The 17,370-nt window shown below is 37.8% G+C and overlaps 1 protein-coding gene across 1 annotated transcript in view; it reads left to right on the top strand.

Moving 5' to 3' along the window:
* The window catches only part of HELLS (helicase, lymphoid specific), a 55,912-nt gene that overhangs the window by 28,069 nt on the left and 10,473 nt on the right, over positions 1 to 17,370 (top strand). The window contains 10 exon segments of the mRNA XM_030941204.1: positions 26 to 250; positions 620 to 802; positions 2,666 to 2,809; positions 7,249 to 7,445; positions 8,875 to 8,971; positions 9,902 to 10,001; positions 10,004 to 10,035; positions 14,684 to 14,845; positions 16,819 to 16,958; positions 17,046 to 17,184. Of these exon segments, the coding sequence (XP_030797064.1) occupies positions 26 to 250; positions 620 to 802; positions 2,666 to 2,809; positions 7,249 to 7,445; positions 8,875 to 8,971; positions 9,902 to 10,001; positions 10,004 to 10,035; positions 14,684 to 14,845; positions 16,819 to 16,958; positions 17,046 to 17,184 (1,419 nt within the window).

Below are 17,370 nucleotides of genomic sequence, written 5' to 3'. Positions count from 1 at the left end.
CTTATTAAACTTTTTTTCTCTACAGGATGAAAACTCCTCTACTAATCTCTGTGTAGAAAATCTTCAGAAAAATAAAGATTCAAATAGTATAATTAAAGATAGATTGTCTCAAACGGTTAGGCAGAATACTAAATTCTTTTTTGACCCAGTCCGGAAGTGTAATGGTCAGCCAGTACCTTTTCAACAACCAAAGCACTTCACGGGAGGAGTGATGCGATGGTACCAAGTAGAAGGCATGGAATGGCTTAGGGTAATGAATTGTAATTTTTAATACAACATATTGGTTTTATTTCTATAATAGCCTAATAATGTGATGTACCACAACTGGAGTCATTTCTGTCATGTTTCATTGTTATACATTTGTGTGTGAATACTTACTTTCTGATTTCTTTAACCTGAATTTTTAGATGTGGAAATTACCTTGTTAATGGCTTCCAACACTTTTATGGCTTTGATAAAGGATTTTCCACAGTGTTGTTATAATTTATGGTGTGAATATATCAGTTTTAACATAATTCTCATCTTTGGGTGTGATTTTTTTAAAGAGAAGAAATAAAATATTGTAACCCTGTAGTTGGTTATATCCGAGTTTAAATACAGTATCTATTATTTCATCCAGATGCTTTGGGAAAACGGAATTAATGGCATTTTAGCAGATGAAATGGGATTGGGTAAGACAGTTCAGTGCATTGCTACTATTGCATTGATGATTCAGAGAGGAGTACCAGGACCTTTTCTTGTCTGTGGCCCTTTGTCTACACTTCCTAACTGGATGGCTGAGTTCAAAAGATTTGCACCAGATGTAAGACATGCTTCCTTATGTTAAAATTATAATTTTACATGTTTTTTTATGCTTCATTGTTGTAGGAATTAAATTGTAGAACTCATATAATTATATTGGTTCCTGTATAAATATTTTGTCTGATTTGACTTAATCTGTGGAGTACCCTAATTTAAATTTATATAGTGTAGGTTTTGGAAATCCTTGACATCTTTCCTAAAATATTCCAGAATGATTTTCATTGCATTGATTAATTTGATTCAACTGAGACAGACTTAGGTAGAGATTTTGTTAAAAATTCTGCTTATTCTTCACTTGATCTTTGCCAAAAGGTTGAGAAGAGAGGAAGCGAGTTTTCTGTTTTTTGTAACTTTTTTTTCTATACACGTTACCTTCTGCGTTTTTTTTTGAGAAGGAGTCTCTCTTGCCCAGGCTGGAGGGCAGGGACGTAATCTTGGTTCACTGCAACCTCTGACTCCCCTGTTGAGTCGATTCTTGTGCCTCAGCCACCTGAGTAGCTAGGACTACAAGCATGTGCCACTATGCCCAGCTAATTTTATATTTTTAGTAGAGACAGTGTCTTGCTGTGTTGGCCAGGCTGGTCTTGAACTCCTGGCCTGAAGAGATCCACGCACCTTGGCCTCCCAAAGTGCTGGGATTATAAATGTGAGCCACCGTTCCCCCCGCACCCAGCCCTTCTGCACATTTTTGCCTTATGAGAAATACATATATTCTAGAAGTAGTGTCACCATCTGCCTCATTTTTTATATATATATAATTTATTTATTTTGAAATGGAGTCTCTCTGTCACCAGGCTGGAGTGTAGTAGCTGGGACTATAGGCGCACACCAGCACACCTGGCTAATTTTTTGTATTTTAGTCAAAACGGGGTTTCACCATGTTGGCCAGGATAGTCTCGATCTCCTGATCTTGTGATCCACCCACCTCGGCCTCCCAAGTGCTGGGATTACAGGCGTGAGCCACCATGCCCGACCTATATGTATTTTATGTATTTATGGGTTTTTGTTGTGTGTGTGAGAGAGAGAGAGTCTGGCTCTTGCTGCCCAGGCTGGAGTGCAATGACACTATCTCGGCTCACTGCAACCTCTGCCTCCTGGGTTCGAGCGATTCTCCTGTCTTAGCCTCCCAAGTAGCTGGGATTACGGGTGTGCGCCACCATGCCCAGCTAATTTTTTATTTTTAGTAGAGACAGGGTTTCTCCATGTTGGTCAGGCTGGTCTGGAACTCCCGACCTTGGGTGATCTGCCTGCCTCAGCTTCCCAAAGTGCTGGGATTACAGGCATGAGCCATCCCGCCTGGCCTTTGTATTTGTTTTTATGACTTTTATTATTTTTATTTTTTCTTCAGACAGGATGTTGCTCTTTTGCCCAGGCTGGAGTGCAGTGGCGCCATTCTGGCTCACTGTGGCCTTCACCTCCCAGGCCTATGTGAGCCTGCTATCTCATACCTGAGTAGCTCATGTGAACCTCCCATCTCACTCCACTGGGTGAGTAGCTGGCACTACAGGTGCATATCACCACACCCAGCTAATTTTTGTATTTTGTGTAGAGATGGGATTTCTTCAGGTTGATCTTGAACTACTCGCAGACTTTAGAGATCTGCTTGCCTTGGCTTCCCAGAGTGTTGAGGTTACAGGTGTGAGCCATTGTGCTGGGCCTGACTTCTTCTTTTTTTTTTTTTTTTTCATTTTTCTCCCGTAGTAGTTCAATGATTTGTTAGAATTGCTTGGCTTATTTTGCTATAGAAAAATAGAACTGAAATTTTAAATTATATTTTTTCCCTCAGAATGATTTATATTCTCTAAATAGTCAATTTTTACATTTTGTTCTTAAGTTTGATATAAATCAATATAAAATTTTTCAGATCCCTACAATGTTATATCATGGAACCCAGGAAGAACGTCAAAAATTGGTAAGAAATATTTACAAACGGAAAGGGACTCTGCAAATTCATCCTGTGGTAATCACGTCATTTGAAATAGCCATGAGAGACCGAAATGCGTTACAGGTACAAATGATCTTCATTGGTTTCTTTGTAATACATAAAACATGTTTTTCTTAATTTATACCACTTTCTCACCATCTGGGAGCATTTGTCTAATTTTTTGTTGTTGAAATTATAGATTATATTGTGCATATACCTGTAGAATCTGGAGACTTTTATTAACAGAATGATTGGGATGAAGGCCATCATTTGTAACAATATAATTAAAGCTTATGGCAGTTTAACATATGGCTTAGAATCATCCAGAAATAGACCTAATCTCTGAATGTATTACAGATATATTTGTGACAGTTACTTTGAATATACGGAATTTACCTATCTATTGTATTTTAATCAATTAAGAGTATTTGAAGACAAGTTATTTTTAGAGTATCTTATTGGACTATTTATTAACATTTTCATTTCTGTTTTCTTGATGTTGTAGCTACTTACTTAAATAATTTCCAGTTAGCATAACACAATTGAAAAATTGTGCCTTCTTCTTTCGTGCCTTCTGTTAATTCATTTATTGATGTTTTGAACTTCTTCCTCAATGCTCTACCTCATTCATTTATAATTCTTGACTGCTTAGTTTTTCCTTTCTCTGGCCATGTGAGAACCCTCTTAGTGCAGTACCCTTAGGTTTATCTTGCTTGGAAATAGGAAAGTACTTCATGGTTTCAACATAAAATTAAAACACATAAGTCGTAAATGGAATAATGACTTGCATAATTATGACCAATATTGTCAGGTTTTGCATGTGTGCTGGTAAAACTTTGGAATATGATTTACAGAAATCTTAGCTCAAGAGTTTAGCAAAGTTGACGAATGTGTACAGCATTAAAAAGTATTTAAACCAGGCCGAGCTTGAAGGCTCATGCCAGTAATTCCAGCACTTTGGGAGGGTGAGGCGGGCAGATCCCTTGAGGCCAGGAGTTCCAGACCAGCCTGGCGAACATGACAAACCCGTGTCTCTACTAAAAATACAGAAATTAGCTCGGTGTGGTGGTACACATCTGTAATGGCACAAGGATTGCTTGAACCCTGGAGGTGGAGGTTGCAGTGAGCTGAGATTGCGCCACTGCACTCCAGCCCGTGCTACAGTGAGAGTCTGTCTCAAAAAAAAAAAAAAAATTCAAACCAGCAGTCTGCAACCATTTGGCACCAGGAACTGGTTTTGTGGAAGACAAGTTTTCCATGGACCATGGGTGGGGGGTGGTTTCAGAATGATACAAGTGCATTACAATTATTATGCACTTTATTTTTATTATTATAAAATTGTAATACATAATGAAATAATAGGGCCGGCCGTAGTGGCTCATGCGTATAATCCCAGCACTTTGGGAAGCTTAGATGGGCAGATCACTTGAGGTGAGGAGTTTGAGACCTTCCTGGCCAACATGGTGAAACCACATCTCTAATAAATACAAAAATTACATGGGCACAGTGGCCCAGCTCCTTGGGAGGCTGAGGCAGGATAATTGTTTGAACCCGGGAGGCAGATGTTGCAGTGAGCGGAGATCACGCCTCTGTACTATAGGCTGGGCAACCAAGTGAGACTGTGTCTCAAAATAATAATAATAATTTTATAACTCACCATAATGTAGAATCAGTGGTAGCCCTGAGTTTGTTTTCCATCTAGGGATGATGGGAGACAATGACAAATCATCCAACATTAGATTTTTATAAGGAGCGCACAACCCAGATCCCTTGGATATGCAGTTCGCAATAGAGTTCATGCTCCTATGAGAATATATTGTCTCCTGATCTGACAGGAGGCGGAGCTCAGGCCATAATGTGAGCAGTGGGGAGTGGCTGTAAATGTAAATGAAGCTTCCCTTTGCTGTAAATACACATAAAGCTTCCCTCCCTCACAGGTGCTTACCTCCTGCTCTGTGGCCTGGTTCCTAACATGCCATGGACCCCTACAGGTCTGTGGCCTGGGGGTTGGGGACCCCTGATATAAACCATTTCTTTACAGTAAAAGTAATATATACCAATTTTTTAAAAGGGTAGTGTACAAGAAGATGTAAAAGCACCTGTAATTCTACCTGAGAACTACTACTGTTTTTTTTTTCTTCCTGTTTTTGAGACGGAGTCTTGCTCTGTCGCCCAGGCTGGAGCGCAGTGGCACGATCTCAGCTCACTGCAAGCTCTGCTTCCCAGGTTCATGCCATTCTCCTGCCTCAGCCTCCCGAGTAGCTGGGACTACAGGCACCCCCTGCCACGCCCGGCTGATTTTTTTGTAATTTTAGTAGAGACGGGGTTTCACTGTGTTAGCCAGGGTGGTCTCGATCTCCTGCCCTCGTGATCTGCCCACCTCAGCCTCCCAGAGAACTACTTTATACTCAATAATTATAGCTAACATGTAGGTATAATTTGCACATATGATCATACTATACATTCATTTTTTTTTTTGGTCTGAGACAGGGTCTCACTTTGTCACCCAGGCTGGAGTCCTGTGGCACAATCTCAGCTCACTGTAGCCTGAACCTCCTGGGCTCAAGTGATTCTTCTACCTCAGTCTCCTGAGTAGCCGGGACTACAGACGTCTGTCACCACACCTGTTTCTTGTATTTTTTTGTAGGGACAGGGTGTCTCAAGCCATCCACCTGCCTAGGCCTCACAAAGTGCTGGGAGTACAGGTGTGAGCCACTGCTTCCGGCCTGCATTCACTTTTGCAATTTGTGTTTTCTACTCAGTAATATAACATGAAGACCCTTCTAATCTGTTTTCCGTACCCGTCCTATAATGAAATAGTTAAGCTTCCTTGTCCATTTCATTTGCCAGTGGCTAGAACTTTCGAGTTTTCCATTTCAGTGAGCTTATGTTATCATTTCAAGAATTTTAGCTTACTCTGAGTGTGAGGTTCCAGGGCTTTTGTTGCTGAGTGCTAGCGGAAGTGACTGAGTTCACTTGCTAATTTGGCTTTCAGATTGCTCATCATTTGTTTCCTTGTTTTTTTTTTCTCTCACCTACCCATTATAAAAGGATATATATACATATACATTTTTTTTTTTTTTTTGGGAGACGGAGTCTCGCTCTGTTGCCCAAGCTGGAGTGCAGTGGCGCTGTCTTGGCTCACTGTAACCTCCGCCTCCCAGGTTCAAGCGATTCTCCTGTCTCAGCCTCCTGAGTAGCTGGGATTATAGGCAGTCACCACCACGCCTGGCTGTTTTTTGTATTTTTAGTAGAAACGGGGTTTCACCATGTTGGTCAAGCTGGCCTCGATCTCCTAACCTTCTGATTCCCCTGCCTTGGCCTCCCAAAGTGCTGGGATTACAAGTGTGAGCCACGGTGCCCGGCCTGATTTTTTTTTTTTTTTTTTTGAGACAGTCTCACTCTGTCACCCAGGCTGGAGTGCAGTGGCAGGATCTCGGCTCACTGCAGCCTCCGTCTCCCTGCTCAAGCAATTCTCCTCCCTCAGCCTCCTGAGTAGCTGGGATTACAGGCGTGTGTCACCACATCCGGCTAATTTTTGTATTTTTAGTAGAGATGGGGTTTAACGAAGTTGGCCAGGCTGGTCTGAAACTCCTGACCTCAGGTAATCTGTCTGCTTTGGCCTCCCAAAGTGCTGGGATTGCAGGCCTGAGCCACTGCGCCCGGCAAAGGATATTTTATATTTTTATCTGGCATTTTTAGATAGCTGTCTTACAGTGAGAGATAATTCAGGTTTTCTGGTTTTACCATATTGCCAGGAAAATAAATCTCTTCCTAGTTATTTTAATAAAGAAGACACAATACTATAAACTTTTTTGATTATTTTGGGATATATAAAGCAAAATGCAAAACATTCTCTATACTCTTTCCTCAATTTGTCAGTCCCATTTTTTAAGGATACCTCTATTTTTCAGATTGTTATTTATATTTCCAGAAATACTTCGTATTTCTATATGTTAATATAAATTAGATTAATTATAAATTTTCCTGATAAAGATGTATGAGAAATCACAGATATTAAAATGAGAAAGTTAAAACATTTTCATGATAACTTTGTGAAAGTGAATGGGTGACTTTCTGTGAAAATATAAATTGCTTAAATAAAGAAGGGAAAATTCTAGTGCTATTTGATGTTTCAGTGCATATGGAACTAATAAAAACTCAATTTTTAGTAGTCTAGCATAACATTAATATGAAAACTTGGGAAAACATTAGAAAAGAAAGCTACAACTGCGTTGACTAAGGTCTGAATAGGGAAATCTTAAATTCAGAATAGGTGGAGTTCAAGCTTTATTGCATATTTTAGTAGATAACTCTTCCAGGAACTGAAATATCTATCAATTTTAGGAATCCTTGTAAGTGGATCAAATGAAAACATGATCATCTCAGTAGTTACTGAAATTGCATTTGATAAAATTGCATTTGATAAAATCCCTCATAATAGATGTTTTATTTTTAGAATTCTTGTTAGAAAAATTGTGAGATCATTGTTTAAAAATCTTTTTCCTCAATTCATTTTCTAGCATTGCTATTGGAAATACTTAATAGTAGATGAAGGACACAGGATTAAGAATATGAAGTGCCGTCTAATCAGGGAGTTAAAACGATTCAATGCTGATAACAAACTTCTTTTGACTGGTACTCCCTTGCAAAACAATTTATCAGAACTTTGGTCATTGCTAAACTTTTTGTTGCCAGATGTATTTGATGACTTGAAAAGGTGGGTAAGCCAGTTATTTAATGATTTAACCTCAAAAATCTGTGCTGTTAGTTAAAATTACTTTCTTTTCAGTAACTGAATTAAAATGCCAAATATTTGGCAAGTTCTTTTTGGTGTATATTGTATGTTCTACTCCTGTCACAAATTATGTGAGAGCAGATTAAGAAAAGATTATTTAAAACTTCTTGCATTGGTTAAAGGAAGACTGCTGAATGCTACTTTAAGATAATATTTTTATAATAAGGTTCTTCTATATGTTACCTTTGTAAAACATTTTAAGATGGATTTTTCTCATTATATCCTCATGAAACAACCAGAGACAATAGAGTTGTTAAATTATTCCCTATCTCACATAAAAGAAAACCTAGGTGTAGAGTTGTTACAAGGTAAGACTAGTTAGCACCAGAGCCAAAGTTAAAACTGGGGTCTCCCAATGTAAACGTAGTGTTTTAATTCTGGAAACTATGTTTGAATCTTAGCTTATATAATACAATCAGAAATAAAAGTAGTTTTCAGAAAGTAATTAGTAACTTCAGAATGGAGGAGGAGGTACTGTTAACATAATCTAAAACTGATTACAACAGAAATATAACCTGGGCAAAAAAGGTAATTTATACTTGTTTTGGCATCAGTGAAGGAAGTAAGCTAATTGGATGTGGAAAAATAATTTTAAATTTTGGGAATTTATTTCAAATCTGGTTACCGAATGGTGTCTCAAGGTAGGCTACCTTATTGTGACTCTGGGCGCTATTATTGAAAGACAAGAATTCCAGGTCCTATGCAGACATACTGAATTACAGTGTCAAGATAGGAGTTGAGAATCTTTTCTTGAACATCATTCTGGTGATCCAAGTTTGGGAACATCTAGTCTACTGCATAAATGTTACTAGCATTTTCCACAGTTGGATGTAATGTTACCTATTATATATTATTAATCTGCATGCTCATACTTAATTGCTCATTGTAATATGTATATTTTTAACATTGGGAAGGAATAAGCATGTATAATATTGTCAAGTTATGTATATGTTGAATTTTAAAATATTGTAGTGGGCCATACTTAAGACTGGTGGAGAAAATCATATGACTTTGGTTTTCAGAGATAGTTCTCACTTTTGTAAAGTAAAATTATAAATATATACCTTAATCTTATTTGATTTTTATACTATTGTACGGTTGTTAATCTATTTATAAATCAGAAAAGTGTTCCCTTTAAGCTCACAGTTCTTGATGGTTCAAAAATCCAATCAATTTATCTTTGTTGTTTGAATGTGTTCTTTTCCATTATAATTTTTAAAAATTGCACCTAAGGATTTGGTACAACAATACTATGTTTCAGTATCACAGATTATTACTGTAAATAATAAATCATGTATCATGTTGACATAACTGAATTTATGTGGTTAACTTAAACATTTTTCTCTTCCAGCTTTGAGTCTTGGTTTGACATCACTAGTCTTTCTGAAACTGCTGAAGATATTATTGCTAAAGAAAGAGAGCAGAATGTATTGCATATGCTGCACCAGGTTTTCTATGTTTTCTTATTCTGCTTAACCATAGGCTCGATAGAGTATAAAAGGAACTCTGGAGATCACCTGTCTAATCCTTTGTAGTGTAGATTTGAAAAATGAAGGTCCTCCTACATTTAAATGACTCCTTTGTTTTTTCTTCTCTTGAGTTTTATGACAGGACTCAAGTGCTTACCTAAGTTTTGTCCTTTTCAGATAGTATACTCATTTTACCCCAGTGGTTACAGAGAAGTTTGTCAAGCACAAAACAGAAATCTGTGGTTTTTATGGAATGGTTTTTATGGAATGCTTGCCAATAGTACTTTTATAATTTACATCCTTGCATGACTGCTGTCTCATCTATTTTTATTGCTTTCTGTAATTCCTACCCCATCCTACCTATCTTTAATTTAGAGAAACATTAACTTTCAAAGGTAATCTAGTCACGTGAGCCTGAAAAGCTTCTCAGTTGTGTAGCAATTTTATTCGAAGTCTTTATCATTTTTTCTGATATTAAAGTTTATACATGTTCATGAGAAAAATGTGAGGCAAGAGAGAACTGAAAAGTTAAAATATCACTTCCTCTTAAAATTGTACTTCCTAGCAGTGTATGTGGAATGATTGTGTTGTGTTATATGACAGTCAGACTCTTTTCTGTCTTTGTGTAAACATGTGTGTTTTATCTATATTTTATGAAGAAAAAGATTGTAAAAATAAAATTATTCCTTAAGATAGTCTTTTAAACAGTTACCAGAAAATTATTTTCCTTTTACTACATGTAGATTTAAATCAGTGGTTTTTAATAACTGCTTATTATCCCATTGTCCTGTTCTACTATAATTAATTATACCTATCTCTTCCTCTTTTCAAAATTTTCTACAATATAAACAAGGTTGTAGTGTCTCTACTTAACACTACACCTTTGCCCATTACTGGCTATTTCCTTAGGAAAGAATTCCTAGAATGTATGTGTTAGAATTTACAGATGATGGCTTCTTTGAAGGCAAATTGCCCTCCGGAAAAGATTTATGTGACATACGTCCATATGAAAATACTTAGTCAAACTTCATACCAGTTTTGAGGTTAGAAGTCCTTTACAGTGTGTTGCAGAGATTAAAAAGGATGATTATTGCTGAATTGAGATGTTTATAGATAGTTCCTTGTGACCATATTCCAACGTGTGTTGGAATATTTATTTCTTAATGGTTTATAATAACTATGTTAAAAATAAGTTATGGTCTGTATGTTGCGAAGAATTTCTTTCCCCTCCTCACTTTTTGGGATAAACTTTGTTTATGGTGTCTTTTTGTGTGTTCATGTGCACAAGCGTGTGTGTTTATATTTAAAATTTTCTTTTTTTCCTGCTGTGACTAGCCAATGATCGAAATTTCAATGTGCCAATAGTTATAGAAGCTTTTAAATGTCCCAGTATGAATTATTGGGGTAAATGACTTATTTAGGAAGAGATGTGTTTTGACATCACATTCTCATCAGTAGTTAAATCCATATAGTATAGCAAAGGATTAAGTTTCTCTTCTTAGGAAATTTAATTAGAGAGTCAAGACAATGAATATTTACAGAATTGGTCACTTACAGGTTACCTCACAGAATATACAGGTAGATAGATATTCCTGAGAAATGATAATCTGCCTTTTGATTAAACATTTGTAGTGATTGTCGTAGTTGATAATTCCATAACAGGGCTCAGTGGAATTGAAGATAACTTCAAATTTCCATTAATATTAAGATATGATAATGGACTTTTATTATATCTATCCAAATACAACAGTTTATCAAAAATAGGGTCAGTTTTTGAATGTTCTAGCAATAAGAATATTCTGTGCAATACTGTGCTTAAATTTGAGTTTATATTACTTTTATGCTTTGTCGTAATTATGTTTTAATGTATCACTGGAGGAAAAAGTTTTCATTCAAAATGAATTCAGATTAGTTGGAGATAGTTTTAAATCGCTAGTATATTTTCTTAACTATTTTCTATATGCAGGAATTCTTTCCTTTTTTTAATGCAATGTTTGCATAGAGATGGGGTTTCACCGTGTTAGCCAGGATGGTCTCCATCTCCTGACTTCGTGATCCGCCTGCCTCGGTCTCCCAAAGTGCTGGGATTACAAGCGTGAGCCACTGTGCCTGGCCGGAAGTGTTTTAACATGTTTATGAAACATTTACATATTTTTCTTGATTTGCCTGTGGGCATATTTGTTTTTGGATTGGTGTCTGTAGATACCAACACTGGTAATGTGTTTACTATCTCTGTCAATAGTCTGGTAATAGTTTGCATAAACATTGCATAGTAAAAAATTTTTTTTTTACTTTCCATTTAAAGTTCTCTAAGCTTGCTACTTTTCTATTTCCGCCCCATATGGAAGGCCAAAAGCAGTATAACTTTTACAAATTATTTATTTAAAATTTTTTATTTTAAAATTGTGTGTACACGGTAAGATATTTTTAAATATTATAAAAATTTAGAAAATAAAAAGTAAAAAGCGAAACTTTCTGTTTTCCTTCTGCACTTACTTTCTTATCTCCAAAGTATAACTAATAGATTTTTTTTTTTTTTTGAGACAGAGTTTCACTCTGTTGCCCAGGCCTGGAGTGCAGTGGCGCGATGTTGGCTCACTGCAACCTCTGCCTCCCAGGTTCAAGCGATTTTTCCTGCCTCACCCTCCTGAGTAGCTGGGATTACAGGTGTGTGCCACCACACCCGGCTAATTTTTTTTTATTTTTACTGGAGACCCGGTTTCACCATGTTGGCCAGGCTGGTCTCAAACTCCTGACCTCAAGTGATCTGCCCGTCTCAGCCTCCCAAATTTCTGGGATTACAGGTGTGAGCCACCGCACCCGGCCAACAGATTTTTTTTTTTTTTTTTTGGGAGACTCTGACATCCAGGCAGGAGAGTAGTGGTGCCATCGTTGGTCATTAGGTTGGTATCTGCAGCCTCTGACTCGTACTCCTGGGTTCAAGTGATCCTTCTGCCTCACCCTCCTGAGTTGCTGGAACCAAAGGTGCAAGCCACCAGGTCCAGCTAATTTTTGGTAGATGGGTCTTGTATAACTCTTACTTGTTTCTGTCCGCTTAGAAAGCTTGTATACTAGGAACAACATATATAAATACTTTTTTTATACATGTGTTTCAGCGGTATGGTGTGCCCCTTATTCTACATATTTGCCATTTCAGTTAACATCAAACTATAATATTTGTCAGTGGATGTGGTAGAAAAATATCTCGTTATTTCATGTTTTTCTTAAGGACGTGGACATGTTTTATTTTTTTTATTTTTCTGAGACGGAGTCTCGCTTCGTCGCCCATGCGGGAGTATAGTGGTGTGATCTCAGCGCACTGCAAGCTCCGCCTCCCGAGTTCATGCCGTTCTCCTGCCTCAGCCTCCCAAGTAGCTGGGACTACAGGCGCCCGCCACCACGTCTGGTTAATTTTTTCTATTTTTTAGTAGGAGACGGGGTTTCACCGTGTTAGCCAGAATGGTCTCCATCTCCTGACCTCGTGATCCGTCCGCCTCGGCCTGCCAAAGTGCTGGGATTACAGGCGTGAGCCACTGCGCCTGGCCGGACATGTTTGTGGGCATATTTATGAAACATTTACATATTTTTCCTGATTTGCCTGTGGGCATATTTGTTTTTGGATTGGTATCTGTAGTTACCAACACTGTTAATGTGTTTACTATCTCTGGTAATAGTCTGTGATTAACCCTATACCTGTTGGGTATTTAAATCCAGAGTCCTGAAAATGAGCTGTATTATATATGATTAGTATATGTAAACTATTGTTACTATTTGGAGGCAGGGGTATAAAGAGTATACAATTTTTTATTTTTTATTATTATCACTTTTTTTAAAAGAGTCGAAGTCTCTGTCGCCCAGGCTGGAGTGCAGTGCCATGATCTTGGTTCACTGCAACCTCCGTCTCCCAAGTTCAAGCCATTCTCCTGCCTCAGCCTCCGAGTAGCTGGGATTCTATAATCCCGCCACCACACCTGACTGAATTTTTTGTATTTTTTTAGTGGAGACGGCATTTCACCATGTTGGCCAGGCTAGTCTCAAACTTCTGACCTCAGGTGATCTGCCCACCTCGGCCTCCTAAACTGCTGGGATTACAGGTGTGAGCTACCACGGCTGACCTAGAGTATACAATGATTTTATTTATTTACTTATTTTGAGACGGAATCTGACTCTTTTGCCTGGGCTGGAGTGCAGTGGCCGGATCTCAGCTCACTGCAAGCTCCTTCTCCCGGATTTACGCCATTCTCCTGCCTCAGCCTCCCGAGTAGCTGGGACTACAGGCGCCCGCCATCACGCCCGGTTAGTTTTTTGTATTTTTTTTAGTACAGACGGGGTTTCACTGTGTTAGCCAGGATGGTCTTGATCTCCTGACCTCGTGATCCGCCCGTCTCGGCCTCCCAAAGTGCTGGGATTATAGGCTTGAGCCACCGTGCCCGGCCTACAATGATTTTAAACAAGTGTTTGTGCTCTTTTAATGACCCAAATATTTTAATAATGGCATAATTGTCTGTTGCTTCTGTGTTCTCTTTATAAATGTGATAATCATTTGTAACCACCTCAGCTAATGAAAGAGAATAATTTTAAACCTGAAACTTTAGACCTTACAGAAGAAACTTGTATGTCTGCATCACTAGGTCAGCTGGCTTTTTACTGAGTCTAAAACCTCATTCTGTTAAAAAATTTAAGTTTTTTTAAAGTTTTTAGTTTTTTGGGTACGTGGTAGGTGTATATATTTATGAGCTATATGTTTTGATATTGATACAGAAATGTAATGCATGATAATCATATCATGGAGAATGGGGTATCCATCCCCTCAAGCATTTATTATCCTTTTTAAATTTTAATTTTAATTATCCTGGATTAATGATCTAGTTACACATGATCCAGCTATATACTTTTTTTTTTTTTTTTTGTGGAGACAGAGTCTTGCTCTGTCAACCCGGGCTGGAGTGCAGTGGCACGTTCCTGGCTCACTGCAACCTCTGCCTCCTGGGTTCAAACAATTCTCCTGCCTCAGCGTCTTGAGTAGCTGGGATTATAGGCACCCGCCAGCAAGCCCAGCTAATTTTTATATTTTTAGTGGAGATGGGGTTTTACCATATTCACCAGGCTGATCTCAAACTCCTGACCCAGGTGATTCACCTGCCTCGGCCTCCCAAAGTGCTGGGATTACAAGCGTAAGTCACTGCACCTGGCCTCCAGTTATATTCTTCCTTATATTTTGAAATGTAAAAGTTAAATTACTGTTGACTGTAGTCACCTTTTTGTGCTACGAAATACTAGGTCTTATTATTTCTACTTTTTGTACTCATTATTTAAAACAATTTTTTAAAATTTTTATTATTTCCCCTTTTGTATGGTTCTGATAAAATCTCATTTTAAAAGTGGGCTATAACTGAAACTTTAACCCTAAGAAATACAAATGCTACCTTTATATTTTTACTTTTAAAATTATTTGAGATTCTCACAATTTTTAAAAGAAAAGTAAATTCTGAAATGCTGCGGACAAATACTGTGAGTTTACCATTTGGTCTGGTCTGGGAAAATCTCAAGAAGATATTTTCACCTTTTGAGATTTGATATTACTTATATAGGAAGTCAAAAGATAAGGTAAAGGAGTATATGGGGACAGTATTCCTTGAAAAAATAAGAATGTTTAATACTCATATTTTTCTGTTCATGTTTTAATTTTAGATTTTAACACCTTTCTTATTGAGAAGACTGAAGTCTGATGTTGCTCTTGAAGTTCCTCCTAAACGAGAGGTAGTCGTTTATGCTCCACTTTCAAAGAAGCAGGAGATCTTTTATACAGCCATTGTGAACCGTACAATTGCAAACATGTTTGGATCCAGTGAGGTATAGTGGTTTTGAAATGTATTGTAAAGGAAACTTGACATAAAATTTCTCTTTTTTCCCTTTTTTTTTGAGACAAGATGTTGCTCTGTCACCCAGGCTGGAGTGCAGTGGCACAATCGCTGCTCACTGTAGCCTTTACCTACCTGGCTAATTTTTTTGTAGAGACTGGCTTTTTGCCATGTTTTCCAGGTTGGTCTCAGACTCCTGGGCTTAAGCAGTCCGCCCACCTTGGCCTCCCAAAGTGCTGGGATTATTGGTGTTAGCAATTGTGCCTGGCCTAAATTCTAGTTTTAATGGCCCCTTGTTTATTTTCAGGACGTGGGTGAATTTGTATCTGGGGTATAAGGCATAAGGCCAGTGGCAAAAGTTGTTTCCTAGTATCTGCAGTCCTGCTAAAATGTAAGTGATAATCCTTGTATTAATTGCTTTGCAGTCATCTGGAATACTTACTAAAAATTTAGGCCTGGCACAGTGGTTCATGCCTGTAATCCCAGCACTTTGGGAGGCCGATGCGGGCAGATCACCTGAGGTTGGGAGTTTGAGACCAGCCTGACCAACATGGAGAAACCCTGTCTCTACTAAAAACACAAAATTAGCCGGGCGTGGTGGCGCATACCTGTAATCCCAGCTACTCAGGAAGGCAGAGGCAGGACAATCGCTTGAACTCGGGAGGTGGAGGTTGGAGGTGGAGGTTGCGGTGAGCCGAGATTGCGCCATTGTACTCCAGCCTGGGGAAGAAGAGCGAAAATCCGTCTCAAAAAAAATAAAATAAAATAAAAATTTAGATTTCCATACAGATTAACTCTAACGCTTTCTGGAGATGAACTTGGAAATTCATTTTTAACAAGCACACAATTATTTGAGAATCCCTGTACTAAGGACTTGGCAACTAGACTAATCTCCAAATATACAGCATCCAAAATCTGAGTTGCTCCAAAATGTGAAACTTTGTGAGTGCTGATACGACACTCAAAGGAAATGCTTATTGGAGAATTTCTATTTTCCCGTTAGGGATGTTCAACCTGTACAATTTCCTTACTGAAGGTTATTGAGAACCAAAAGGATTAATAATCACTTTGATGATTATTATTACCCACCATATTATAGGAGATAGAGGTAGGATGTTATTATCATTTAACTCAAAGAGACCCTTAAGTTTTGTTTAACTGTCCAGATTTTTTATTGTCCACTATGGACCTATAGATTTTCTTTTCAAAATATTTATTGTCATGCATTTTTAAACAATAGAACCACTAGACTCTCTTCTCCCTTTTTTTTTTTCCTTTCTTTGAGACAGAGTCTCGCTCTGTCGCCCAGGCTGGAGTGTAGTGGCACGATCTTGGCTCACTGCAAGCTCCACCTCCCAGGTTCACGCCATTCTCTTGCCTCAGCCTCCCGAGTAGCTGAGTACCCGCCACCATGGCTGGCTATTTTTTTCTATTTTTTTAGTAGAGATGGGATTTTACCATGTTAGCCAGGATGGTCTCGATCTCCTGACCCAGGTGATTCACCCGCGTTGGCCTCCCAAAGTGCTGGGATTACAGGCGTGAGCCACCGAGCCTGGCCTCTTCTCCCTTTTTAATAATTAATTATAATTAAAGGAAAGGTCTGACTATTTACAAATTTACATTACTTGTCTGTTAATGAGCAATTTCATGCAGTGTTAACCAATCTGAAGAAATATCCTAGGTAGTGCAAATTTCTGGAGCTGTATTTCATCTTTAAGGTATTGAATCCTTCTGTGTAAGTTCAAAGTTTTATTCACCCTTCATTTTTTCCTGTTGAGATATGAAGGCCCTTCCTCTTACTTTCAGATATTGTCGTCCATGTTAAAATTAAACTAATTTCCTACAACATTTGTATTTGTCTATAGATTGTCATTGTGTACATAAAGTATGCGTTATTTTGTTTACATTTAGAACCTAAGGATATAGCTTTATAAACTGGCTTTCCTTTAATTCGTTCCCTTTTAGAAAGAAACAATTGAGTTAAGCCCTACTGGTCGACCAAAACGACGAACTAGAAAATCAATAAATTACAGCAAAATAGATGATTTCCCTAATGAATTGGAAAAATTGATCAGTCAGATACAGCCAGAGGTGGACCGAGAAAGGTTTGAATTTGAAAATGAATTTAAGTATTCTTTAGACTGTGACCGTTTTTTGCGTTTCTCATATGTATGCATTATTTGTTTTGGTAGAACTGTTGTGGAAGTGAATATCCCTGTAGAATCTGAAGTTAATCTGAAGCTGCAGAATATAATGATGCTACTTCGTAAATGTTGCAATCATCCATATTTGATTGAGTATCCTATAGACCCTGTTACACAAGAGTTTAAGGTGAATACTATTTAATTCTAATTTACTGTTTTGATTTATATTACTTTTATATTGGTGGAAAATGTTACTTTGTTTTGATTATAATTATTAAAAATAAGTATGGTGCTATTTGTCATTAAGATTGTAATCCTTCAGTAAGCTAAGACAGTCTTCGCTCTGAAATTTCAGAGAACCTTTTCAGGGTTA

This window comes from Rhinopithecus roxellana, chromosome 11 (genome assembly GCF_007565055.1).
Source record: "Rhinopithecus roxellana isolate Shanxi Qingling chromosome 11, ASM756505v1, whole genome shotgun sequence".
Lineage (NCBI taxonomy): Eukaryota > Metazoa > Chordata > Mammalia > Primates > Cercopithecidae > Rhinopithecus > Rhinopithecus roxellana.
This window is presented reverse-complemented; position numbering and strand designations above follow the sequence as displayed.